Source organism: Chenopodium album, chromosome 19 (assembly GCF_948465745.1).
Source record: "Chenopodium album chromosome 19, dcCheAlbu1.1, whole genome shotgun sequence".
NCBI lineage: Eukaryota > Viridiplantae > Streptophyta > Magnoliopsida > Caryophyllales > Amaranthaceae > Chenopodium > Chenopodium album.
This window is the reverse complement of record NC_137852.1, coordinates 1,265,037-1,292,188: the sequence shown is the minus strand read 5'-3', so window position 1 is coordinate 1,292,188 and position 27,152 is coordinate 1,265,037. Positions and strand designations below refer to the sequence as shown.

Genomic DNA, 27,152 nt, shown 5'->3' with positions numbered 1-27,152 from the left:
ATTGTAAGTAATATAAAAGGCAAAAGTGAAAACTTAAATAAAAAACGGAGGGAATATAGTCATATTGAACTTAAAAGAGTTTACATTATTTTCTTAGAAAAGCATGCCGTGCCGGATCATTTACGTCACAACCAATGCAAGGCCCAATCACTATTTGTGTGCTTGGGTTGGGCCACAGTGGACCTTTGTTGCAATTGGTCTTAGGTGCATCCTCATGCACCTAAGATAGGTGCAACAAGTGAACATTTAGTACAAAAATATGAACATGAAAAAAAATGAACATGTAATAATAAAAAATGAACACGTAAAAAAATGAACATTTAATACTTATAATGCAACATTTCATAATCATATTATTTTTTATTTTTTCAAATTTTAATGTTCATAATTAAATGCATAATATTCATAATAATATTTTATATGTTCATATATAATTTCAAATATTCATAATGTAAATATGTGTTGTTCATAAAATAGTAATTAAATCTGTTTATGCATATGTTGTCTTTCTTAAATGTTTATGTCATATATTTCTACGTATATGTTCATACTTTAAATGCTTATATTCACTTTAAGAAAACCAATGCTTACGTTCATATTTTGAAATGTAATATTCACTCTCTGAAATGCAAGTTCATATTTTTTATACCTATGTTCACTTTCTGAAAAGATAATGTTCACATGTAAGCGAACCTATGCATATGTTCATCATTTAATAGGCAATGTTCATTATTTAATAAACAATGTTTATAAGTTCATACTTTTGAAATGTAATGTTCATTATTTAAGAACCAAAGTTAATGAGAAATAAACAATGTTCATAGCTTCGTAATTATAAATGTAATGTTCATTAGTTAAGAGCCAATGTTCAGAACAAATAAAAAATTACAAAAATCATAACAACAAACAATAGCAGCACGCAATAAGCACGATTAATCACAGCAATCACACAAAATTTTTAAAAATACCACATTCATCAAAATTAACGCAAAATATAGACATAATTATACGAACAAAAATCAATTGATTTTATTATTAATTCATCAAAAATATCACATTCATCAAAAATATACGATCAATTTCAGTAAATCAAGACATAATCTATAAAATTAATATAAAGCATAAAAATATATACATTAAATTGATTTAAAAAATGCAGAAAATCACAAAAAAATTCAATTCATAATAATTAAGAAAATCAGATGAAATTGAATTTATAATCAATCGAAAATCACAAAAAATCAGCACATAAGAATACGAAATTTATACATAATAGATCAAGTTGATCGAACATAACCAAAAATCAGATGAAATTGAATTAATAATCAATCGAAATTAATCGAAGCTAACCTAAAATCATACAAAAAACAATTACAATTGAAACTAACAAAAAAAAGCAAATTACAAATCGCAAAATCAAGAAACTAACCTGCATTAACAATGTCTTCGTCGAGAACAACCAATTCCATATTTATCCAATTGAAACAGATGAAATCACAAAAACAGAGAATAAGTTTTCCAGAAAAAACAGAGGAAAAAGGAATTAAAGAAGGAGAAAAATCAGAGAAAATTTTTTTCCAGAAAAAGAGAACAAATATAATAATGAAAATTTTTATGGAAAACTTTGATTAGAATTAGGAAATATAGGAGAATAGAGAGAATTGGGAAAGAAGAAACCAAAAAAATTGAAAAAGGAAACTAAGAAACTTGAGCGGGAAGAAACGTTGGAGAACAGTAAATAGGTGGGCTGCGTTTCACATTGTTTCTGCTGCGTTTCACCTAGTGACACCTATTTCTAGGTGTAGGAGGTTACACCTAAGAATATGCCCCTTTGTTGGGTCAAAGTGTCTAACCATTTATTCTTATATACTTTGTATCATTTTTCATGTCTTAATCAATTGCTACTCAAGTACTCATTACCGATTTTGGGCAGGTTTTGGACAGCATCTTTCCGGCCCGGCCTGAACTTTTTAATTTTTTGGACGGGCTTGAAAATGCATTTTTATGTTATTTTAATTCAACTTTTCTTGGCCCCGCCCAAAATAGTCTGAACAGTTTGCACGGCCCGCCCATTTCAAGCGGGTTTTGGCATGAACATTTTGGCTCGAAGCTAGGCCCAACCCAACTTGGCCCGGAAAATGGCCAGATTTTTATGTACCAGCTCGGTCCGGGCCGCCCATTGATCAGGTCTAATCAGAAGATGTCGAAAATAGTCCTATGACTTTTACACTATTATAATTTTATATGCTTACTTTAATTGCTAGTATATTTTTTACAATATAAAAAAAACTTATGCTGTTAGTAAAATTAATTAATTATTTTTTTGACGTTTAATTGCAGGAGCGCATTAAGGGACCGTTTGGTTCACAAAGTGCTATGAGCTTGAAATTAAGAATGAAATTAGGGTAGTATGGGGTTGGATTGTTGGAACTTAATTCTTAATACATTGTGCATGATTGTTGTTCAGGATTGAATTTTTTTTTTCTTTTATTTTTTATTTTTTTTATTTGATACCTAAAGGTGTGGGATGAGCCATACTCTCCTCCACTCTTAGGTTCTAAACCCCATATATTGTGTGTTGAGATATGGATTAAAAAATTCAATTTTTCTTAAACAGACATTTCGTATGAGTTTTACTCATTCCAACTCAATACCTCATAGCTAAAACCTATGAACAAAATGCGCTCGTTAATTCTATATGATCATAGTATATGTCATATGACTTATATTATTATTATTATTTTTTATTTTTGATGCAAAAGCGGGTAAAACCCGAACAAACACACGAAAATTACCTAACAAAACGAGGTGAAATAACCCCGACTTGTATTAGTGATTTACCGTTTGTGTGCAAGAGGTCAATTAAATCAATCATGAAATGCAAAAATAATCCACCATGAAAACTGTTAATCAATCATAAAGTGTTAACAAATCTTAAAGACCAATTTGTGTTTATTTACTTGGGTATTGACGAGCACAGTTTTCTTAATTATTCCACCATGAAAACTGTTAAAATTATGTATGAGAAGGTGAAATACCCATTAATTATTCATAAAGAAAGCTGCAAAAACCTGCATTGGAGAGCATGAAAAGCACATTGTTACAAGTGACATTTGCTTCGGAATTGATGAAGCATTCATTCCCTGCTTATCAAACCCACCATTCCAATTCTCAGATTTTTCTTCCCTTCAATTGTACAGTACAAAATTACCCAAAAAAAAAAAAGAAAAAAAAATTCAAAACCCTTTCTTGTTATACACAATTGTACTACCAAATTTGAAATTACCATCAAAATTCTGTAATACCCATCTTATATGATCTTATTTGGCGCAAGATGCTATGAAAATGAAGGTATGTTTGCTTCTGTTTCTATTTTGGGCAAAAAGATATGAACTTTTACTTTTTTATTTTATAATTATATGCTCTATGTTTCCAATTTTGACTTGTATTTGTTATCCGGGTTTTATGAATACTTTATGTTGGAATCACAATTTGTATTTTTTAATGTCATAGTTGTGTAGAATTACTGGGTTTTTGTGAATTATAGGGTTAAATTTTGCTTTATTGTCATATTGTTAGATTTTTGATGTCATGCAAAGGGTTATTATAGCAGTAATAATCTTTTGAAATACAGCAGTAATTATTTGGTTTAGGAATAAAGTTGCTGATTATGGAATTATGTGGTGTGTGTAAATTCTTATGGAGTTGAGAGTTGTACAGCTTAGGGTTGTGTGCAGTTGAGCACAAGATTTTTTTTTTTGACATTTTGAACTTGTGACATTTTTCATATAATCAGAGAAGTATTTGGTGAAGGCTAAGTTTAGGAAGTTTTTTTTAGTGATATTAGAGTGGATTTCATGGATTTGTAATGGTTTCTATTAGAAGACAATTAGACTCAATTTGGAAATTGACCTATCTTAAAGAAGAGAAGATGAGAGGACATGTAATTATGTAATTGTTCGGTTTCGGAATCATTCTTATAAGGGAAACTATAGATTGTCAGTCGTGCATATCTATGCTGGTATGCTACCATTAATGCTGCTTGTGTGTAGTTGTGGATTTAGTGGTGGTTCTTGTGTAGTTTGCAATATGATTAATGATCATTTTTCGACTCAAGGAAATAATATAAGTTTCTTGCTTCCCGAGTGGATTGTATGCGCCCATTTAACTCAGACAGGTTCTTTCTTCACTGCTAAAGCCCATGGATGCTATCTGAGGGCTGCTATTTTAATTTCCAAGTCATTTTTCACCTTTTGTTTTCCATTTTCGCATTGCTATAAAAAAGATGTGTCATCTGACCCATCTCTTCTTCTTAAGAAGACCTTGGTTGGAGTAACTTGATTTAGTTTAGAGGCTAAATGCATAATCTTAGCTTTAGTTGTTTTCAGTATTACTGGTTGAGACTTCTTGTTTACATTCCATTTCATTTCACTGCAGGAGGCAGGAGCAAAAAGTCGGATTGAGTGCAACAATTCTAAGGCTATGTACGAAAATATGCTGAATATTCTGGAAAGATATATGCAAGGAAAATTAGAGGTGATGACTTCAATAGAGCCAACATTATATCCTATTGTCTTGGTGCTTCTGTATTAATAGTCTTTGCTTCCTATGTAGTTGTTTAGTAATTCTGTGTTTAATAAGTACGTTTTATATATATTACCTCTGGTCCAAATTACTTGCAACTTTGGGGTATTACATGTGAGATATAAAATATTTCAAAGTTGCAAGTAATTTGGACGGGAGGTAGTATATATATATATATTTTTGGGGTACCTCCTAAAAGTTCAATCATGTTTTATTACAGGGAAAACCTACCAAGATTTTCAATACAGAAGTGGAGAAAAGACTTGAGATGATGAGGAAATTATTAGTACAAAATGTGGGGTAAGGACTTAACTAATATATGGCAGACTTAATTGGTGAAATGCTTTTAAATAGTGTACTTATTTTGCAGAATAGACAACTTAGAATTTCAAGAAATCAACTGCAAGGACTTCAAATTCTTTAATGAGAATGAGGTATAGCCAATTGGTTCTTTCTATATGTCTTATGATTCAATTGATTACTATATCATCAGAATAAGTGTATGCATTCCTTTAATCAGATGTACTCAACCATCAAGCAAAAAAATGCGAGTGAAGCAATTAATGTCCTGCACTTGTAAGTTCCAGGCTTCGAGCTGACATCTCAGTTCTGGTCCTTTTTTTTTTTTTTTTTTGCCTTTTCATCCAATTCTTGACAAAGTTGTTGGTCTTGCTTCACAGGCCAGTTGAAGGAGAACTTTATAAACAGAGTGATGACAAGAATGATGATTCCACTTTGGTACTAAAATTATTTTGTCTAATTGAAATTTTCATTAAACACCTATCTTGCAAAGATTCTAAACTAAGAGAAAAAACATTAAGTTTTCTACATGATACAGGTGACTGATGTGACTGATGAGTTTGGCAGCATGTTATCAGAAGCTTACAATGACAAATCGGATGTTCATTTCATTCCAGCTTTGACGTTTGTGGGTTCATTTCTTTTCTTTATTTTATCCTGTCTTCTAGTATTAACTCGCAACTTGAATAAAGAGAATGTGAAACTAGCATTTTCATGTGTGTTCTAGAACATGTGATATATTTGCATTCACAGAATCAGACATTCTAGTCATGTGAAAATTTGAACTGCAAGGAAAACTGGGAAGAGAGTGCCCCTGGATGGAAGAAGGTGAATACATGTTTGGAATGTCGACCTCCTTCATTATCAGTTAGCTATGTTTCTAATAATTTAGAGTCCATCAAAATGAAGAGCTTAGCAATACTTCTTCTCTTGGCAGTTGGCACTTATGTTTAGTGTCATGATATTTTTTGATGGATGCATTGCTCATGTCAAGGAGGAACTTTTATGTTGTGGGTTTCTGTAGTGTAGTGGTATGCAGCTTTAACAATCAACTAGTGTTATTCTGGTATATGACTACTTGTGGAAAGATTACCCTTGATTGTGTTTTGTCATCGTATTCGTTGAATTTTCCTTCAGGTCTTTATTAGTCTTCTTAAAAATGTTTCAATGTGTGATTGTTCTTCTTGCTTGCTTAATTTCCAGTTGGCTTAGATGACCAGAAATCTGAATTTAAGTTATGACAAATGGACAGTGCATATGCTAAGGATTAGCATGCAATCAAGATGGGTTAATATTTTTTATGTGATCCATCATAATTGCTGTAAAACTCTGACCTTTGTACAAAAAGGTCTGCCTCTTGTATATCTATGTTCTACCTTTGCTCAATTGCTCACTCCTTGTACGCATTTATTTATATATTTTTTTTATTTATTTGCATAAATTCATGAAGCTTTATTAACTTGTATTTGCCTGGGAACCTTTTAATTGAAAATAAGTTCAATATTTTGAAAGAGGAAGCATTGCAAGCTCTTTTTGTTGTAAATGTTAAAGTGCCACATATAATGTTTCTTTTTATTGTGCAGAATAAAATAGTTGCAGCAAGATTAGTTTTACTTGATGAAATAAAAAACAAAAATGCGTCTGATGAAGAGACATTGGCTGAAAAACTGAAAATATATAGTTCTATACTATTCTATTCACACTTCTGCTGTCAATTACTTGGATATGTGTAATCTTTGAGTTCAGTACAAGTGAATGCTATTGAGAGGATGGCCTCTATTGAAGGACAACATACATAGGATGGGTTCCATTCTAGCAACTTGTCATCATAGATTAATGACAAGTAATTATTCGACTACAGTCTAGCATTTTTGCGATTGAACTTCCTGTTTCCTGGGATAAACTGGAAATCCTTATCACAACGGTCTTAAGTACTACAAAATTGACGGAGAAGTAAAATAGCACTTCTCGATGCACAAATTAGAGGGAAAAAGATGTAGAGCTTTATTTATAGGATTGCCTTCTTCTTCTTCTTCTTTTTCTTTTTTTTCTTTTTTTTTTTTTTTTCCCCCCTACTCGTAGGCCAAGGATAAAAGGGATAATCCGACCATCATTGAGTGAATTCATATGCTGCCACTGGGTCACTGAACTGCTTTGGATTTTGACCCAGGGATTTATTGATGCCCTCTCTATGTATTATTTAGCTGAATGCTGTACATTTACATAGAAGGAAACTCCAATAATTTGGCAGCAGATATAGTATAAAACAATTGAAAATACTTTGCAATTTTTCTAATATCATTAAATAGGAAGGGATCTTATAGATTTTTTTTTAATCAGTGAGAAAAGATAGGAATTTAGAATTCCTCTTAGAATTAAAAACTTTCATCGTTGTTTTAGTCTGAAAACCTCTCCCCCCTGTAAATCTAGGGTGAAGAAACCTGCATATTCAAAGAATGGCTCATTTGTAGAATTAGCCGAGACATTATTCTGGAAAACAATATACGTGTCATAGCCAATTAAGAGTTATTGCTGTATCTCAGGTAGGTGAATCCAATTTAAGGCAAAGCATAAAGCGAGGTTCTGTATAATTATTCTGCTCAATTTCATATATTATTATAGGGAATGTGTCTGGTGGAAATTCAGAGGACCAGGAAGTTACAGAATTTGTTTGTAAAAGTTATATGATTTCAAAATTAGTGCCATTTCTGAATTTCAGGCATGTATTTATCAAAAGATACAGTATTTTAAAGTTTATTTGGTCTGCAATGTGTATATGTTATAATCTGTATTATGCTTGTAGAATCTCCTCTGGCAGGATTATACTATTGATTGCTTTCACTAGCAGAAGATTTGATACTGTCATAGGATAGATTGGTGTCATAATTGATTTTAATTTTTACAAACATATGCCCCATTTCTTGCTTTGAAGTTGCTCAGTCTACAATTCGGTGTCCTTTATTTTTTTTATTTTTTATTTTTATTTTTTTTTTTCCCCAAAGAGTTGCATAGCCTTTTATAATCACTGAACTGAAATGTTATAGAATCTGTTTATCACATTAATTAATTAGAAGTTAGTACTTGATAATATTTGCATTATATTGTGACGTAGTACATGCATCATTCTGTACTTTCTTTTGAAAAGTTCTCTATTGGCTTGTAGATTTGAAATCATAAATAAATTGGCAGTATGTTAACTGATTTATTGCATTTTTCATGGGGTAGCAGCCAATAGCATTAAACCTCTAATTAATATCATTCTTGTCTTGTGCTGAATGAAAAAGCTTCACAAAAACACCAATAGTGTGTTGCAGTCTAGCAGAATGTCACGTTATTTTTTTGCAACGTAAGCGTAATTGATGCATCTCATGATAAAAAAGTAATACACCTTGAATTTATCAAACTATGAAGCATGTTCATCTTTCCTCTTTGATTTAGGTTTATTCAATTGGATATCAAGCCATTTAAGTTTCAATTTTTCTTCCAAACCTGTGAAATTCTATAGAAATTCATTTTAATGCCATTCATGTTTACTCCTTTGTTTTCAATTTGTCGCAGGGAAGATCTGATCTTTTTGACGTGAAAATGGAAAGCTCTTTATCCTCTAATGTTGCACTTGAGGTATGGGAAATTGAATATGCTGACGATGTTCTAAAAGTTGCTCATGTTTCAATTTCTCGTTGCACTGATGATATGGTTGAATATCTATTTTCTTGATTGGATTGTTTTTTTTTTTTGTGACAAGTTTATGCCTTATGGCGCTCTTAAGAACTATATATCAACATGCAAATGATTTGAACATTTTAAACATTGGAAGTTGTATGGAAATTGGGTTTAACTGAGTCTGTAATTAACAAGTCTGAAGTTATGATTGGGATCTAGTAGAAGTAATTGGATTCAGATCTTGAATTTATCTGTGGTAATGTATCATGTGTTTGATGAAAGTCTTCAGATGAGTTCCTAGAGTTAAAAGAGCAGATGGACAATAAATGACAAGAACTTTAAAGTTATATGGGCGTAACAATGATTCTTTAATTAATAAGTCTGAAGTTATGATCGGGATTTTATAGAAGTAATTGATTTCAGATCTAGATTTTTATTTGTCGTAATATATCAAGTGTTGAATGAAGTCTTCAAATGATTTTATAGCGTCAAAAGAGCGGATGGACAATAATTGACCAGACCGTTGCCGTTATATAACAATCTATTGGTTAATCTTTTGATTTGTGACTCTTTCCCTGAAAGAATAAAGAAAGTGTTAGAAAATCAATGAAAAAAAATAACAAAGAGGTTTGACCGCTCTTTGTCCGAATTCAATACAAATATTGCCTTTTGCAGACAAGCTTCCACATATACTTTACGTTTTATGCTGACGTACTCTTCAAATATTTCTGGCACGATTTAATCGTTGCTATATTTTTAAGCCAATTGCTACATGTTTTTCTTATTCTAGTCATCTTGCCACCATCAAGCTTAATTATACATCCCTGGTTAACTCGATCTTTTAGAAGGCTATGTTTGGTATCCCATTTCATCTACTTTAAATGATACAGAGCTGAAATGCTCTGAAATGTTAATGATAGAGTATATAAACCGATCGTGGGCTTTAACCATTAGTTTAAGCTTTTAGTTGAGTTGGTCCTCTAACATGGCATCATGAGCAAACGTGACACAAAGGTCACGGGTTTGTCTCATCCACCTCTTCTTCCAGAGTGGAATATTAAATGATGGGTATGGTGGGGCCCATGCTACATCCACACTTCAAGCCCAATGGGCTCTCATGTGAGGTGGCGTGATAGAGTATATAAACCGATCCTGGGCTTTTACCATTAACTTAAACTTTTGGTTGAGTTGGTCTACCAACAATTTAAGGTGCTGATATAGCTAGACTTTTTGTTGGCACGTGCCTATAATAAAATTTAAGGCGCTGAAGTAGGACTTTACGTGGGATTCTACTCTATAACATCTCATTAAAGGAGCTGAATCTTTATATTTATCCACCTTTAATTTATAGGTTTTACTTTAAACAGCAATCCAAAAAAATTAGCTACATAAACAGCTAGTTCTACCTAACAACTTGTGCAATCAACTATCTTATCAATTACAGCTTCTATTCAGCTAGTGTTGCCAAACATAAATAATATCAATCAATCAATCAATCAATCAATCAAAGCCTTAATCCCATAAGTGGAGTCGTGGTACCTTATTTTTTTTTCTTTTCAAAATCGTTATTGCCTCTCTTTTACATGTAACAAACTTACATGCGATGAAATTAGGATCACATATCCAGCAGAAATTTTCTAAGATGAGTTACTTTTGTTTCGCGTATCTCTTGATATTGCTAACTAATATAGACACTTAAGGCTATTTTTATGAAAAGAGGCTAATCCGTTGTTGTGACCCTAATTAGGGCCCATATTGAAAGACCCATGACATTTATTCTGCCAAATCAGATCTTCTCAGAGCACCCTGTCTCTTTTGTTTACTGATGTGAAGATGCCTACCTACAGGGAAATTACTATGAAAATTGCAAGCACGGTTTGGGGAGGGGTTATATCTTTAGTCCCCTGTCTCTGTCTATTTACCTACCTGTTTCATCCTTCTGGGATCATCCTACGTTCTAGCAACTGCTAAACACCTGTTTTTCATAATAAGCCCTATAAGATAAGTGGATTTCTTGTAGCAAGATCCTGACTTCACAATTCACATAGCAAATGTAGCTTGAAGCCAAACTAGCAACTTAAACCTGTGATGCTCTTCTCATCAAATTAACATGTCTTTGAAAGATTACCAGCTAGTCTGCTGCTATCTCATCCAAGTTTTTTTCTTCCCCTTATTCCCATTAATCCAAAGGAAGAAAATGTTTTTTTAAATCAAAATTTGGTAGCATAAAATACATTGCCCTATAAGTTCCATATTGTAATCAGTACTGTGGGGATAAGCATCACTTTTGGACAGTTTGCAGCAGTTATCTCATTTGCTATCCATGTCAAGTGATACAAATTCTTTCTGCCTACCTCTTTAGTTGTAGTCAATATACTTTCAGGCTCATTACCTTTTATTTCCAATTAAGTTGATTTTTTGCCTTAAAAGTTAGAATTAAGTCTCAGATTGATTCTCTTCTGGGACCAGGTAGTTACTGGGTGAGGAATTACACCCATGCGTTTAAATTGGTTTGCAGATTAACCCCTCCCCCTCCCCCCTCCTCTTTCAATCACCTGCTCACCTCTCTTTCTCCTTCATTCCCCCTCTTACTTCATCCCTCCCTTTAACTTCATTTCTTTATTCCTCTTCCCATGCTTTCCTTCTTCTTTCCTCCTCCCTTTCTCATTCTCGTACCTCCTTTGTCACCACTATTTCTCTTGTTGTCCTCCCCACCCTTTGTTCTTCTCTCTTATCCTCCTCTGAGTTAACAATGAACCTTTTGTTTTCGAGTTAGCACACCAAAGTTCCAAAATTACAAGCGTAGTGGGCAAAAGTCCAAAAACTATCTAGGTTGAGAAGAAGGTTAAAGGTTTGACATTAGATTTTTTTAATTATTTTTTGCTGTTTATAGTTGTCAAAGCGGTGATGACTTGGAGGACAGGGAAACTCTTTTTTGTTTGGTAGTTTCCTATCGTGGAATTATTGCTATTGTAGTGTGGCGATAGGCTCTGGAAGAGAGTTGATTTTATTTGTCTTGTCTTTTCATTATTCCCTTCTAGACATTGGGTATAGTGTCGAATGAGACTGAATCCATACCAACGTGATATTTAAGGTCCAACTGGATGGAGCCCTACATGTATCACAGATTTCAGGTTGAGAATTAAGATTAGGTACACAGTTGTGTAGCTGTGATACTTGTACTTTGGAAGTGGCTTAATTGTGCATCAGGACATTTAGTACCCTTAAGCTCCTAGCTCCTACCCCTCTTGCTCAATCATTTTTGCTCCACAGGCATACATATGATTTCTCTATTCTCTGGATATAAAATATGAGGTGTTGGGTTCGTTAAATTGGAATGGATTGGTGTGGAATCTCATACTAGGATAATATGCATTCAAAATACTATGCTAGTCTAAAGCTGCTTGGTTTATTGTCGGAATGGTTTATTTAACTCATTAATGGAATAGATTGTGATGAGGTGGGCATGGAATTCTTAGGGTATGGGGTAGAGTTAGAATTCTTTTGGTTTGTGATTTCATACTAAAAGACTCTGGTCAAACAAGAAAGTGGATGGAGTAGTCTAACTCCATTCCATCCCATTCCAAAAGGTCCAACCAAACAATTGCTAGGTTGTTAGGTGTTTTTTGTATGTAATATATGATCCATATATTTTTTATGAGCCTATCAAACAGTGTGTACTAAAAACCAAGTCCTAAAGACCTTAATTGTAGCTCAATAGTCAGTGTTTCCCCACAGCTAGCTCAGCTAGTTGGCTGGAGGAACAATAAGTGACATGTAGAATTGCGAGATCTTCGCAGAACCATGGCCATGCTTTTGATTAACAGCAGTAACAGATCTTCTTATCTAGTCACTAGAACAAAATTGTTGTCAGAAAATAATTTCTATCCAAAAAATAGAGGATAGGCTTTTCATCAGGTCAACTGTCATCTGAGCTTTAACAGGTTTCCACTTATCTTGGAAACTACACTGCCCGTGGAACAATGTAAAGATTACAGCTTACCAATATCTTCTTTCCAACGTGTAGTTACAAAACATTGTATTACACATGTACACATGTCATTAATGTTAAGTCTGCATGCTTATATATTTTGTTGAGATGATTTTATTAGCAACAATGTGCTTATGTATTTTGTTGAGCCTGAAGGTATTTGTGTGTGTTTTAGTATTGGTGATGGCAAAGAAGTGAGTTTGGTGAGCCAGCTGGGGATTAATGTAGGTATGTAAATAAGAGTGCAGTTGTAAAAGAAATTGAGGCCAGATTAGGAGTTTATTTTTAATATTGGTATACAATCTTTAAGGTTATTAGCTGATAGAGTTGGTAGTATTGCGCTAGTGCTAATAAAGGAAAAAAGCATGACTGTATAATGCAATCTTGAGGGACTACTTTTGCTATACTAGATCCAGTATATCTGGCTGTTATTGTCTTGGTTGTACCTAGCAGTTTTCCAGAGCATTGTTAGTATGATTGACCCACAATAGCAGCAAACTAGTCTGGTTTTTTATTTTATTTTTAGAATCTTTTCTATCTGGCATTTATTAGGTAAAAATCCACGGAGTTAAAATCCTTATCTTTCTCCCACAATGGTCAATTCTTTTTCGTTTTTTTGTGTTTCCAGGACAATAGTGAGGTTGTTTTGAGGCTAAACCAAGCATTAGAGCCTCAGAAAGAAAATAATGAAGTGTCAAGTGAGGCCCGTGAGGGCACTCAGGTAATGCATCTTGTCTTATACTTCGTCAATTAATGCCTCGTTTATAATATACTTATCTGACGTGTTGAGTGGCCTCCTATTGTTTTTTTTTTTTTTTTTTTTTTTTTTCCTTTTTTTTTTAAAATATAAATTTTTTTATAATTTTATTTAATTAATTTTTGAATAGCTGCTCTAATTATTTTAATCTAGTACATGATGTTCCATGCCTCAAATTTGTAGGTTGATTCAAGAAAGTTAAAACCAGGGTGGCTTGAAAAGTTTATCAAGAAGACCTTCTTTGAGCCTTGCTCTGAACATCCTATTCGCCGAAATGAGTTAAACAAGTATTGTATAGACTGTGATACATCTCTCTGCCAATATTGTGTGTCACTAGCTTCCCATTCAGGCCATAGAATTTTGAAGATCTATCGCCATGTTTACAAGGATGTGGTCCCTCTTGATGAGATAGAGCGGCGTATTGATTGTTCAAAAATCCAGGTGATTACTAATAAAAAAACTGGGGACTTCTTCAGTATTTTTAAGTCTAGCTAGTCTTTTATTTGGTTACCAATTAAATGATACTTGCCCCTGCAGTAGCTAATAGAGATCCAGAAACAACATTTCCTTTATCTCCCTAGCATTACATACGTGCACATTGGAATATACCAGTGTTATCTCATGAGGATGCAGTGAAAATGTTGTGTTTTTTTACCGTTGGCTCTAACGTTTTCAATAATTTTTCATCTAAGGGAAATTATAGGAAAAGTCTCTGAATTCGGGAGGTTGGTGGAGGGATTAAGGACTTATTTATTTCATGGGAAGCTAATATATATTTTATCAGCGTCTCTCTGTGTGTGTGTGTGTCAGTGTGTGTGTGTGTTTCCTTTGATTTTCCAGGACGGTTTCTTTGTTCTGTATGTTAGCCAAATGAGAATTAATATGGGTTACAAGGCTGGTAGATTGCGAGAAAAATCAAACATTTGCTTCTGATGCTTAATTATCCTCTATATCCGCAAGTTGGGAGACCAATAAATATGAGGGCTAATTAAATCATTTTTCTTCTTAAATTTACTGTTTTTTTGACCTAATCTTTCTTTGAATGTGCATCCAGCCATACAGATGCAACAGGCAGTTGGTTGTAGCTTTGACTCCATTGCCACACTCAGGGGCGAAAACAAATGAAGAGGCGGCATGCCAGACATGCAGAAGAAGGTTGATTGAGTATGAACTGTATGATTACTGCTCCATTTCCTGTAAGGTATCATGATTTTTAATTTTTGTAGCCTCATTTTACTAGTGTTTTTGAAAGCAATTGCAAATTCTGATCCAAATGGGTTAAATTCAAGATCCTATATACTTCATAGTATGGTGTATAAGAGTTGCATACTATAGTGTAGGTTGTGTGTGTTTGGTAGGAAGACTTATTTTTAGGCACTTTAATTTTTTGTTAGGGTGGAAAATAGTTTTTTGAAAAAGTGATTTGGTTTAAGGATTCCTCATCTTCCTTAGATTAAATTTTGAGAACTGATTTCCTTTGAAATGAACTTTCTGTAGAAAATACGGTTCAGTTTGAGTTGTGTTTTTTTTTTCTTTTCCTATACCAAATACAGCCGTAATGATGGTATGAGGTTTTACTAAAAAACGTTGTTCAATTTGTTTTTTAATGGTGCTAAATATAATAGCATAACCGATTTAAACAACACCGTTCAATTTGTTCTTTAATGGTAATAGCTAACCTTGTTATGCTTGCAAACTGTCAATATAGATCATACAGAGAGAATGTAACATGCAGATTGTTATTTGGTTTTCACTCAAAATTAGTGACTATCATTATATTGGTAGTTATGACACCCCTCTATTTCCTTCTCTTGTTTTGAGTGTTAGATTATTACAAATGTTATTCCTTAGTATTTTGTTGTTAACTATTTGCATATTATGCCTCCTTTTTTATTTTCCATGTTATTTAAAACATATATATGCATCTTAGGTGGGCGCATTCTTGAAGAAGCAAAACGATTTTGATCCTCCATTCCTGTTGCTTGATCAAGTGGAAGAAAAAGTTGAGCAAGCAGGATCGCCATCACCATCACCATCACCATCGCCATCGCCATCGCCATCGCCATCGCCATCGCCAGTACCAACCCAAATGCTGACCAAGACTCGCAAGAGAAAGGGTATACCTTATCGTGCTCCTCTTTGTTGAGGAGATTGAAAAAGTCTGTACTCCAGTTTAGGTGGTGACCCTATTTTCCATTAGCAATGCCAGACCGTTGTCAAACCAAACCAATTGCCAGACCATTGTTTGGGGATGTGGCATCATCCTTTTTGTTTTCTTGCATTTGATTACAAATATTGAACATGCTTATTTTTGTTCAAGGAAATTTAGAAGGAATGATGTTTAAACAATTCTAAATAGATATCGTCGATCCATATATTCAATTAATGAGAGTCGAGTTCACTGATTCAAAATTACTTATATACTCCCTCTGGCAATTTGATCGACATATAGTTTAATTTAATTGACTTAAATAAAATAAGAGGTAAATCAGTAGCGGCTTAGGATTTTTTCCTGATGAGTTTGAAATTTTTGAACGCATGTATATTAATAGAGTAACAAATTTCAAAATACAAATTTAAACTAGTAATTAAGGTGCGCACATGTTCATTTAACAAAAAATTTACAATTTTAATTGCGATTGAGCTCATCGAGTCCTTTATAGTTTAATCTTTGAAGGAAGAAATTTATTTTGGATTTTGGAGTTACAATCTCATCAACCAGTATAGTAAAAGCAAGTTACATCTAAATAACCCATTATTGTGTTACCGTCAATTGACATAATTACAAAGGCTAAAACAAAATAAAGCTATATATGAGAAAGTGAAGCATCATGGGCAACCCCTAGCTCTATAGGAAGAACCGAAGAAGTGTGCTTCCACACACCATGGGCAACCTGATTATGCCTTGGTGTCTAATGAGCCATTCGACGCATGCCAACCAAACATACTGTTAAAGAGACTCTCAATGGTTAAAGGATTTGCCATTACAATGGTACATTACACTATCAGTCTCGCATTGCAATTGATCAAAATATACATCGGTCTGTCGGGCATGTGTTTGCCGTAAAGTGCTATACTGCTATCATAACTGACAAGTATAGATACAAAGAAAAGAGTTTCTGTACAAGAAAAAATAATAGGCGTTCTTAGTTCAACCGTACATCAACAAGATAACGTAATTGGGAGTTCGGATTCCTCTCTATTTTCTTGTGTAACTGAACAGATAATTTGGTGTTTACTATAGAGGTTTCTACTTATCAAAACAAACCCCAAACATTCATTACACCTAAACTAATCCAGTATACAACACTTATAGGACTCGTTTATGATATTTGAACCCAGTACAAGCTGCAGGAGGTTCACCAGAACTTCATCACTTCACACTTTAACTGATATGCCGTGATATTTGTTTTTTCATATGAATCTTTCTCAAAGAGATACAAAACTGTCTTTGAAAAAGCTATCACAAGAAGAATAATTAGTATGAAAATACGCTATATCAAAGAATGAAAAATGATCTCTAACATGAATGGTCTAAATTCTTCAAATCATAAGCATCATGATAGTCACCGCTAGAAAATTGGCTCAAACTTCAAGCAGTATGTTGGACGATATAGCAAGGAGATCTGGTTAAAGGCAGTGACAAAAAAATCCGAAATCTACCTGTATGCTAGTTAGAATTTCTCTTGCGCATAGCAATTGGACTCATGCTTCTTTGCAGCCAACTTTAAACTTGGCTATAAAAAACCCAATCGTGTCAGATGTAGAAGGATCAAACCTCTGCACAAGTTCCTCTTCCCCAGGCTTTAGCCATTCCTCAACATATCCATCAGACAGCTTACAGTGACCAAGCAGGCCCGGCCCACCAACTCTTGGATGCTGGGGTGCTAATGACAGAAACGAATATTTATCAAGAGCATAACGCACCAAAGCTTCATTTTCACCAGGGTTTATTGTACAAGTCGAATATACAAGAACTCCTCCAGGTCGAACTAGTTGCACTGCTTGATCAAGCATCTTCCTCTGGTACTTCTTATGACTCTTCAAAGATTCTAAGGTTTCCTCACCAGCAAACAACCGAGGTCTCAATCCAAGAGCAGAGCAAGGAGCATCAAGCAGAACTCTATCAAAACTATTAGGAGCAAAGCCTTTTGATTTTTCAACTCTACCACCATTGACGTGATTCTTTCCAATCCCATTTTTGGTTCTTTGTTTATCCTTCCCGCACACAGACATGATATTGGGTACTTGTTCATTTCCATTTCCATTGACAACGTTTTCCCTGTGAAACATATTACCATTCATCTTTTCCTTAGCAATAGAACAAGACTTCGAATTTGTATCTTCAGTTTTGCCGGGTACTTTTTCTGTAGCAAGAGCATCTGTAGCAACAGACTTCAGAGCATCAAGCTTGTATGTTACTATAGACTTCAAGCCCATTTCATCAGCCAAATTTTGAACATCCATTACCTTATTATGTGATCGATCTGCAGCAACCACCACTCCTTCATCTCTCATAAGCATAGCTATAGCAGTTGTTTTACCCCCTGGAGCTGCGCACATGTCCAATATCCTTTCACCCTTTTGAGGATCTAAGGCATGAGCAGCAATAATGCTAGGAAGGTTCTGGAGAAAAATCTCACCCTCGAGCACATTGTTAAAAGAAGGAAGATCAAAAACCCTATTACTCATAGAAATAGCAACACCTTGCAACACTCGGAAAATTCCAGCCCTAGACATCATTGCAGTTCCTCTTCCAATATACAGGCCTTTCCGCTGAAAATATTGGGGATCTGTCTCAGAGCCCTGAAGCACAATCCCACGTGTTATTCCAGTACCTCCCCATTTACCATCAGGTTCAGGTTGTTCAATAGCAACAGAAACAGCAACAGAATCTCCCTTTTCAACATGAGCACTACACGCCAAAACACCAGGAACATAAACCTGAGCACCCCGAAGAACAGCCTCAGCACATTTGCGGCTTACAATAACCTCCTTTACAGGCTGTTCAGTTACATCAGCATATTCAATCTTATGAGGTCCTGTGCCTTGAACAAAGACAACATAGTCTAGCCCAGGGATAGGGCACTTGTGTATGAGATCATTGTCTATGTCTCTGCCATCTGTTCCTTGTTGCATTGTCAACAGCTTCTCAATGACAGCATCACTAGTTGTCTTCATTACATTAACACGTAGGCAAGAGTAGCAAGAAGGACGAGTGAGAGCTTTAGAGATACGATCAAAATGGTCAGCACCATATGCCTTAATGAAGTATTCTTCAACCTGAGGATTCCAATTAAGAGTTGGGTTATAGCAATAACGCTCTGAGGAATCCATCTGAGGAAAGGATTCTGTATTTAGTGTGGAGCAGCCTTTCTGAAGCTGTTGTAGGTGCCTGACAAGTAAATCAAGCTTATTTAGTTTTCCTGTACAGAGATACCATAGCTAATTAGAATATACTAGTACATGACAACGGGAATTAGCAAATGCCCGTAAACTCAATTCATTCAACAGAACATTCTTAAAAAAGAATTACACTTACACAAATGAAAGTAACAAAAAATTAGAAATCCAGGAACACTCACTACCTTTTCCTGGTAAATGGTAAATGTGATGGGATCAAAAATAGAATTAAATTCGTCTTTTTACTTGGCCTCAAAATAAACAACTTAAGTATTGACTAGTCCATAGAAGCACATAGAAGATTTGAAGTTATGCCTAAAAGAAAAAATGACTGGGATCCTGATTCTCATACCAAGTATTTTCAACAAATCTAAACCCATGTCAATAGTTTGATCCGTGCATTATACACGCCTCAGCCATACTGAAGCTCCGTTTCTTTCTTTCTCTCTTCCAACCAGAACCACAATGTCTGACAAAACTTTAACCTAGCAACAAGTCTAAAAGCTTGGAATTGCCTCTGAAATTTCTTTAAAACCTCATAAGTTAGCAATTCTCGAATCAAGTACTTTCAGAAATCAACGGTCGAAGTTAGTAAATCTTCGACAGTGAAAATCAACAGCATACTCTCATTTGAAAAGAAGATAATATCAAACCAAGCAGTCCAGTGTCCACAATCACATCAATATCAACCAAATCACCACCAATCATATAGTCAGAACTACAAGTACAAGTTGTGATTTTGTCAACATTTTTTGTTCAAAAGTTGCAAAATTACCCATCAAACTATCCATGCTTCAAAACATTTGAGCACTAGGAAACTCAAAGAACCACCTAATCAAAATGGGGTTTTTTATAAATCACTTCCAAAATTCAATAAAAACAGCAAAATGAACAATAACCCACAAATTAATTCACCATTTTGTGAACATCTTCAACCAATTCCTGTTACTTTTCCACAATAATCACAAGCTAATTAACCAAACCCAGAATAATTAACCACTCAATCAAAAGAAGCCTCCAAAAACAAATAACAGCATACATTTGAACATAACTCAAAAAACCCAGAAGATCAAACAACATAATAGAAGAATCAACCAAAATATTACCACCAAAAATGTAATGCTAGTACATAAGAAGAAGAAAACAGAGAGTATGAATTAAAAAAAGGTGTATAACCTGGAAAATGAAGCTAGGGTTCTGCGAAACTGAGCTGCAATAGTACGTATCAGCATACCATAGATGTTGATTTTGATTTTCTGTTGGGTTTAACACTTCTCTCGTTGAAGCGGCGGAACTTCAATATTCAACTGCAGCAAACTCACTTGAGTATTATTATTGTTATTTTTTTTTTTTTTAAAGCACTGAGTTTGTTCTAATTTAAGAAAATCCCTTAATTTTGATCGATTAAAACTTTTAAGGTATTTCTGTTCACTTTATTTTCACTTATTTTAGGTGTAATAAGTTCAAATTATTTCAATTAAATTCAGATTAGGTTTGATTAGTTCTAATAAGGGTTACCCAAGTACAAATTACAACTAACATAAGTTTTAATAAGATCTAATAAGTTCTAATAAGTTTAGGTAAGTTCAGATTAGTGAAAATCAGGTGAATAGAACATATCCTAAATCCCTAATCTTTTTAGGGTACTTGTTAAAAAAAAGACTCCTAAGTTGGAAGCATAAATTTTGCAGATAACTACCTAGGTTATTAGAGGTTTTGCAATAAACTACCATTAAAAAAGGGAAATATTTACCAAAAAAATTGATAAACCATTTAATTGATAAATAATTATTTATTCCCAAAACATACATTTTCATTTACCTACTCCTAAAGCATATATTTTCATTACCAAATACTCCCATAGTCCCATTTATCTAATTTTCATAAACCATTACCATTGCTACCTAAATCTAATTCCAACTGAAATTTCAGCAAAAGTAACATCTAAAAACCTATTTATATGGCATTTAGTCTATTTATTTTGTAATAATCGATAATGAGAATTGATCCCACGATCGAATGGAACCGGAGGGAAGTCCTAATCAACCGATCTCACTTTCGTAGGTTATGGCTTATGAGCCAATAATTGACATCAGATTTGAATCCAACAACATTTGGGACTGTTCATTAGCAAAATCACGTATACTGTTATCCCTACCCAATATTTTTTTTGTGCTTCTTTTTTTGACATCTATCATCAATTCAACACCCAATAATCAAGTGTGTTCTTGTATAGTACTTCGTTTTGCCCTTCTTTACGGTTTATTTCTACATTTTAACTTGGGGACAAGTCCAATTAAATCTTTTTATATATAGCTTGACTTATTGCGTATTTTAAATTGCGTATACAAAATAAACCTAAAAAAACTCAATTGAATTATTAGTTTTGAAGCTCTTGTTAATGGCTGCGACACTACATATATGAAACAACCATGCTTTAATAGAATTTGTTTGGTTTTACATCATCTATACAATTTTATATCAGGGTATATATATATATATAAAGTACACTAATAGGAACAAACTACATTAAGCCAAAGATTAATATAGGCAATTTAGATACCAAGAAGAGAAGGATAATCCGAATGCTGTACAAATTGATATACCTAAATAAAAGGATTTGAAATTCCTTGGAGTGACACATACACTCCTTTAGGACGAGTACTAGGGAGTTCTATTAGAGGTTCATCTAAATTTAGCAAAATCATCACGACTTTTCGCATCTTTGGTCTCAAGTTCGATTCCAAATGCAAGCATGCTAGTGCTACACTTAAAACCCTAACAGCTTCATCCTTGTTAAACTCCCCATTTAGCATAGGGTCTACACACTCTACCAAAGTACCCTTTGCATGCATATCCCATGCAAACTCTACTAAGCAATTTTCCCCTATGACGTTGTTAAATCTCTTTCCGGACACAACCTCTAACGCCACCACTCCAAAGCTATACACATCCGACTCAGTTGTAGCCTTGCCGGTGTAGATCAACTCCGGGGCCATGTACCCTAGGGTTCCGGCAAGTATTGTAGTGACTCCTGCCGTGTTCTTAAGAAGTCTAGCAAGCCCGAAATCACCAAGATGGGGGTTGAAGTCGGCATCTAACATGACATTGCTAGGCTTCACGTCTCTATGGACTACCGGATCACCACATTCTTCATGGAGGTACAACAATGCTGATGCCAAGCCGGTTAGTATTTTGCACCGCGTTTTCCAATCAAGGAAGCTTTGCCCTGTAAGAAACTCATTGAGGCTCTTATTCGCCATGTAGTCGTATACAAGAAGAAGGTGGTTGTTCTCATGACTCCAACCTTGGAGTTGCAATATATTTCTGTGTCTTAGACGCCCAATTGTACATATTTCAGCCAAATACTCCCTCTCACCTATTGAATTAAAGGAATAGTAAAAAAAAAGGTTTAAGTATTACTGCTTCCATCACTAAATTAAATTATTGTGTCATTTGACATTGAAAGCCAAATTAATAAAAATTTTGATCATATTTTTATTCATATGTTTAGTTCAACAATCAACATATTAAATATTTTAAATTCATATCAATTCATTCATTAGATACATACCCTATATTTAAAGATAGCAATATGAGACGGTTAAAGGTAGTGTATTTTTAGGGACCATGCAAAGTCAAATAATAACAACTTATCCGAGGTAAAAGGAATAGCATATATTCATTGGCAATACCAATACCAAATTTCAACTAGCAATAGATTATTACTTATTAGATTAGATTAGATTGTATACTATGATTAAAGAATAAAGAATTTCAACTACCATTAAATTAGATTAGGTTGTGTACTATGATACTAAAATATATCTATTGGATCGAACACCATATATAGCTCAATAGGTGCTAAACTTTATTCGATATGTTCTATTTATATTTTTATTAGGTGTAACATTGGTGATGTGGTGCTACTTAAACGAGTATCTCAATAAAAAAAATCATCGCATTACTAATAAGTAATATCGTGCTATGCTATGTTATTAAATTAGTGAATTATTATGGATGCAGGACAGATTTGTATGTTGACAAATTTCTAGTAGTACGTAATAAAAAAAAAGAGGTTAAAAACAATTAGTTACCTTGCTCAGAGGTGGCTGAAATCTTCTTAACGGCAATAGTTTGAGGAGGATCAACAAAATGTCCTTCATAAACACTTCCAAAACCACCACTTCCTAACAAATTATCCTGGCTGAAATTCTTAGTAGCTTTAGCAAGCTGCTTGTAAGTAAACATCCTAGGAGCCGAGCCGGTGGCAGCGTACTGCCTCTCAAGCTCTTCCATTCTCCTAACCATCTCCCTCTTGTCAATAATTCGACGTCGAATCACAGGAATTGCAAGCACTGACAAGAGGACTAACGCCACTAAAACCGGTAAAACACTTGCCAAAGTGATGATGCATAACTTCTTGTTATCTCTCAAAGTGTTGTTTGGCAATTTTGTGGAAGTGAACATCCAATCATGTAGTTGGTGAGTCTCACTAGCAAATCCAGTTGATGCTGTAAAACCTATGTATACATTTTGTGGAACATATTTTTTGACTTTTATTGGGAATTTTAGGAAACTTTTTAATGGTTTCCCTTGATAACCCACATAAATTTGTAACTCTTTTTTGTATCCATTGTATTCTATTTTGACTTTGATTTGTTTTCCACTCTTTAGATCCATGTTGGATGAACTTAGAGATTGTGCTTTTAATGAATTCATTGTACTTAATGAATCGATCCCAATGTGGTTGTCATCTGGATCCCACTCGTTCTTGAATGTGTCAAACTCGATTGCTAGTTGTTTGAAATCGATGTTGCCTAAACCAACCGTTTAGAAAGTATACATTAAAACGAGTACGTCTTATAAAATCTCACTATATGACTTGTTTTCATTAGCGAATACAATAATAATAATTTTTTAAAAAAAAGTACCTTATAAAACATTGACTTATTAAATGAGACTAATATAACAAAAAAAAAAGAGTACTAAGGGCTTGTTCTCTTCATATTATTTTCAGTTCAATTTAGTTCTTAATTTTTTCTCTCATAAAATATTCAGTTCAGTTCAGTTCAGCTCAGTTTAGTCAATCAGAACAGTCCCTAAGATGACCTTGATTGAAGGTTGTAATAAATAATTATAAGCAAATTTACTTTTTACACCATCATATACCTATAAAAATATACTCCCAAAATCCCAATCCAAAAAGTTTAAGATATCTCATGTATGTTCATTCAAGTATATGCAACAAGGATATAAATCACTTAAGGACAGGTCATATTCTTTATAATTTTTAATTATACGAAATTAATCATTATAACAATATATAATACTACGTAGTTAATACAGCCGGTTTTATTGATTTTTTTTTTTTTTTTTTTTTTTTTTTTTTTACATGCACTAACTGAGATTGATTGATGTTCTATTATTGTACTGTTTCAATAAGGACATCCTACCCTATGCTTAATGTTGAAAACCACATAGACAATACTCGGCGTCCATCTGTTTGTTCTTTGTGCGGTTTTTAATGTGATTTTAAAAACCTCTTATTATAGGACAGTTTTCAAATGATTACAATAAAATTGTGGCCATTACAATAAACAATTGAAAGAGACCGAGGAAGTACATACTAGTTAACCTTGACAAAGTCAAAATCTAGGATTAGAGTGGGAAACTCTAAAAATTATAAAAATAAAAATAAAAAAATGAAGGGAACAAATAATAATTTACCTTGTAATGGATCCTGAAGACCAAGATAAGCGCCACGGCTAATATTTGAAGGAGATTTATCATCTTGAGCAATAACAAAAGTCATACCATCACCAGAATAATTGAACTGGTCAAAGTGAGGGAGTATTTTGAAGGAGAAACTTGTACAAAATGAAGCTGGCCATATTTGTATAGGTTTATGGTACAATACTCTAGCAACTGACATGTACCCCGCTGTCATCGACGAGCTATTCGACGGCACGGCCGTGGTCAAATTCAAGAACCCTTCCCCTGGGGTGGTTGTTCCCATGCATAATAGGCCACCCTCTGGTTTGCAACTTGAAGTGTTGAAGGTTGGAAAGGAGAATGTTACATCATTTTTATCAACATCACATGTAGATGAAGGTAATGAAGAGACTAATAATAGTTGTTGTTTTAAGAGGAATATAATTGTAGAAATTTGAAGAATGTATTGAATTTTTGTTGGAGATTTTTGCATTTTTGTTAGATGTTTGATTCGTTGTGGGAGATAGATGGGAAATATTGAGATGGTTGTACTATTAGATGAACCTTTGTCTTAAGGTTATGATGTGCTGGTAATAATAATGCACAAAAGGTAGTGCGACAAAAAATACAAGTGTTTTTCATTTCCTAAACATTTTAATATATATAAAGGCAACTATCCATACATGTGAAATAAAGGAGAATGAAACTATTATTCGTGAATAAGAGGATGTTTTTTGATAAAAATTATAGAGATGTTTGGAATAATAATTAGTAATTTGAAAGTATAAATTATTTAAGGTGGTCCCCCTAGAAAATAAGCAAGCTGACTATTGACCATTAATAATCAAATTTTAAGTCCAATAAGCAAAGTTTCTTTTAAGTTTGTTACTTTGTTTGGGTTTGGGCCACATGCATTACTAGCTAAGTCCATTTCTAAAAGAGAAAGTTCAGTCGGAAAATTAATGGAAGTTCCATCTTGAAATTATATTACACATTGATAATAGGAGATTAGAAGTAGACAGTAACTAGCTTCGTAGTTCATTACTCCTTCCGTTCCACAATGATGTTTCTGTTTGGAATTTTTGACTTTTTTTTTTTAAGAAAGAGAAAATCTTCTAAATTTCTCTTAATCTATAAAAGCAAATATAGTCATGTGGGATCTAGTTTGATTCGTCTTGGTGAGTAGATTATTAATATCTAACTTTTATAATTTTTGCTTGTGTGAGATTAAAGATATTTGCGGTCAAAGATAGGTCAAATTTTGCATTAATTTGCGAATCAGGAACATCATTATGAAACGGATGGAGTAGTAGTCTTATAAAGTGTTTAACTTGCTTATTTTTTAGCAACTTGAAATACTTATATAATTTTTTAAAAAAGATTATGCTTCAAGAAAGTAATTATTATCTATGGTATAAATCACCAATAGTTTTTGGGTCATTGCTTATTACTAAATTTGATAATACTCCGTAGTAAAGAATTAAAGGACTCCTATCCTACGCTGTTTTTTTTTTTTTAATAAGAGATATATATGGTGTATTGGTGTTCTAGCGTTGACTTAAAATAATGGCAAGATTATTGTATTTAAAAAAAATTAATAATTAATTTAATTGGACTCAAAACCAATTCTGATTATAGACTTTGATGCTTCAGTTCAGATACTAATACTACAACTATAGGATTAGTTTGATTTATATGATCGGTCAAGTTCAATATAGTCCATTAAGCTAAGGTATTTCATATGAACTATACTAATCAAATATTGTTATTTTGACTTGATTTTATGTCATAACAAAATTAATCAACTTGGTTTACACTTAATTCACATTTTTTTCATATATTGGAAACGGGCATTTTATATTAAATACACAATTTGATAATTTTTTTCATAATTACTTTTTGGAAACGTTCTAGAAATATGCTGGAATCAAAAAGTATGAGGTCTATATTAACTTAACCAGAGGAATTAAGTTAATATGGACCTCATAGAAATTTCTTTATTAGTCGTGTAAAAGAAGCTAGGGGCGTCCCAAGTTGACTATAATAGTATAAACTCACTAATAATAAGAATCAATATCTTTGTTCGATCTCCAATATCAAAAAATGAAGACATTTTTTATGATGTTAGTTGGAGGATATGTTATAGTATTTGTATAAGAAAATGAATTGTATCCATTATGATGTGTCGCACACTCACTTTTGAGAATCTATAGTATGAGTGACAGAGTAATATTATACCTTATGTTTATTTAATATATGTGATACAGAGTATATGTGATAATAAGATTGGACATATATTATTATATTGTGACAAAGTTGAGACATATAATGTAAAGGTCTTATATAATGTACACATTGAAGAAGACATAAAAATAAGCTTAAATATGCATAATATATTAAGTTTAAAACGTATCCTACATTTTGTGTACCAGTCATGTATTTCATGTGTTACTTTCTTCAATTGGTTGATTGACGTTGATGCATTTATAAATTTGAATAAACTTATGCCAATCAACTATCAACGCGTGATTTTGCCATGTAATTATAATAATTTAATACTATTTTGAGTAACAAATCAATTAGTTATCGCTAGGGGCGTTCGTTAATAAGATTCAATATAAATAGCACATATTGAGGAACAAAAGATTCAATTTCCTAAGGACCTGTTCTGATTTACTAAACTGAGCAACTGAACTGAACAGATTGGAGTTGAACTGAACTGAGCTGAAATGAATTGTT

The 27,152-nt window shown here is 33.4% G+C and overlaps 3 protein-coding genes across 5 annotated transcripts; 1 reads left to right on the top strand and 2 right to left on the bottom strand.

Annotated features, from left to right (window-relative positions):
• Positions 1-3,011: 3,011 nt before the first annotated feature.
• LOC145594839 (uncharacterized) lies at positions 3,012-15,661 on the top strand. 2 transcript variants are annotated; one of them, XM_081651180.1, is made up of 12 exons: positions 3,012-3,351; positions 4,438-4,536; positions 4,805-4,884; positions 4,960-5,018; positions 5,105-5,160; positions 5,265-5,322; positions 5,423-5,512; positions 8,443-8,505; positions 13,167-13,259; positions 13,479-13,736; positions 14,350-14,496; positions 15,226-15,661. In XM_081651180.1, exons 3-12 carry the CDS (start codon positions 4,878-4,880, stop codon positions 15,439-15,441), a joined length of 1,047 nt encoding a protein of 348 aa, XP_081507306.1. In that variant the 5' UTR covers positions 3,012-3,351; positions 4,438-4,536; positions 4,805-4,877; the 3' UTR covers positions 15,442-15,661. The 2 variants fall into 2 exon arrangements, with proteins under 2 accessions (XP_081507306.1, XP_081507305.1); XM_081651179.1 differs by having other exon boundaries at positions 3,013-3,351; positions 4,955-5,018.
• Positions 15,662-16,364: 703 nt separating this feature from the next.
• On the bottom strand, positions 16,365-20,014 carry LOC145594970 (rRNA (cytosine-C(5))-methyltransferase NOP2C-like). Of its 2 annotated transcripts, none has more exons than XM_081651322.1 (2): positions 19,875-20,014; positions 16,365-18,690 (listed from the first exon to the last, which is right to left on the bottom strand). In XM_081651322.1, exons 1-2 carry the CDS (start codon positions 19,928-19,930, stop codon positions 17,001-17,003), a joined length of 1,746 nt encoding a protein of 581 aa, XP_081507448.1. In that variant the 5' UTR covers positions 19,931-20,014; the 3' UTR covers positions 16,365-17,000. The 2 variants fall into 2 exon arrangements, with proteins under 2 accessions (XP_081507448.1, XP_081507449.1); XM_081651323.1 differs by having other exon boundaries at positions 16,365-18,721; positions 19,875-20,006.
• A 1,246-nt stretch (positions 20,015-21,260) lies between these two features.
• Positions 21,261-24,717, bottom strand: LOC145596069 (L-type lectin-domain containing receptor kinase IX.1-like). The gene is made up of 3 exons (XM_081652501.1): positions 24,429-24,717; positions 22,796-23,533; positions 21,261-22,077 (listed from the first exon to the last, which is right to left on the bottom strand). The coding sequence occupies exons 1-3, from the start codon at positions 24,715-24,717 to the stop codon at positions 21,305-21,307; spliced, it is 1,800 nt and encodes a 599-aa protein (XP_081508627.1). The 3' UTR covers positions 21,261-21,304.
• Positions 24,718-27,152: the final 2,435 nt, after the last annotated feature.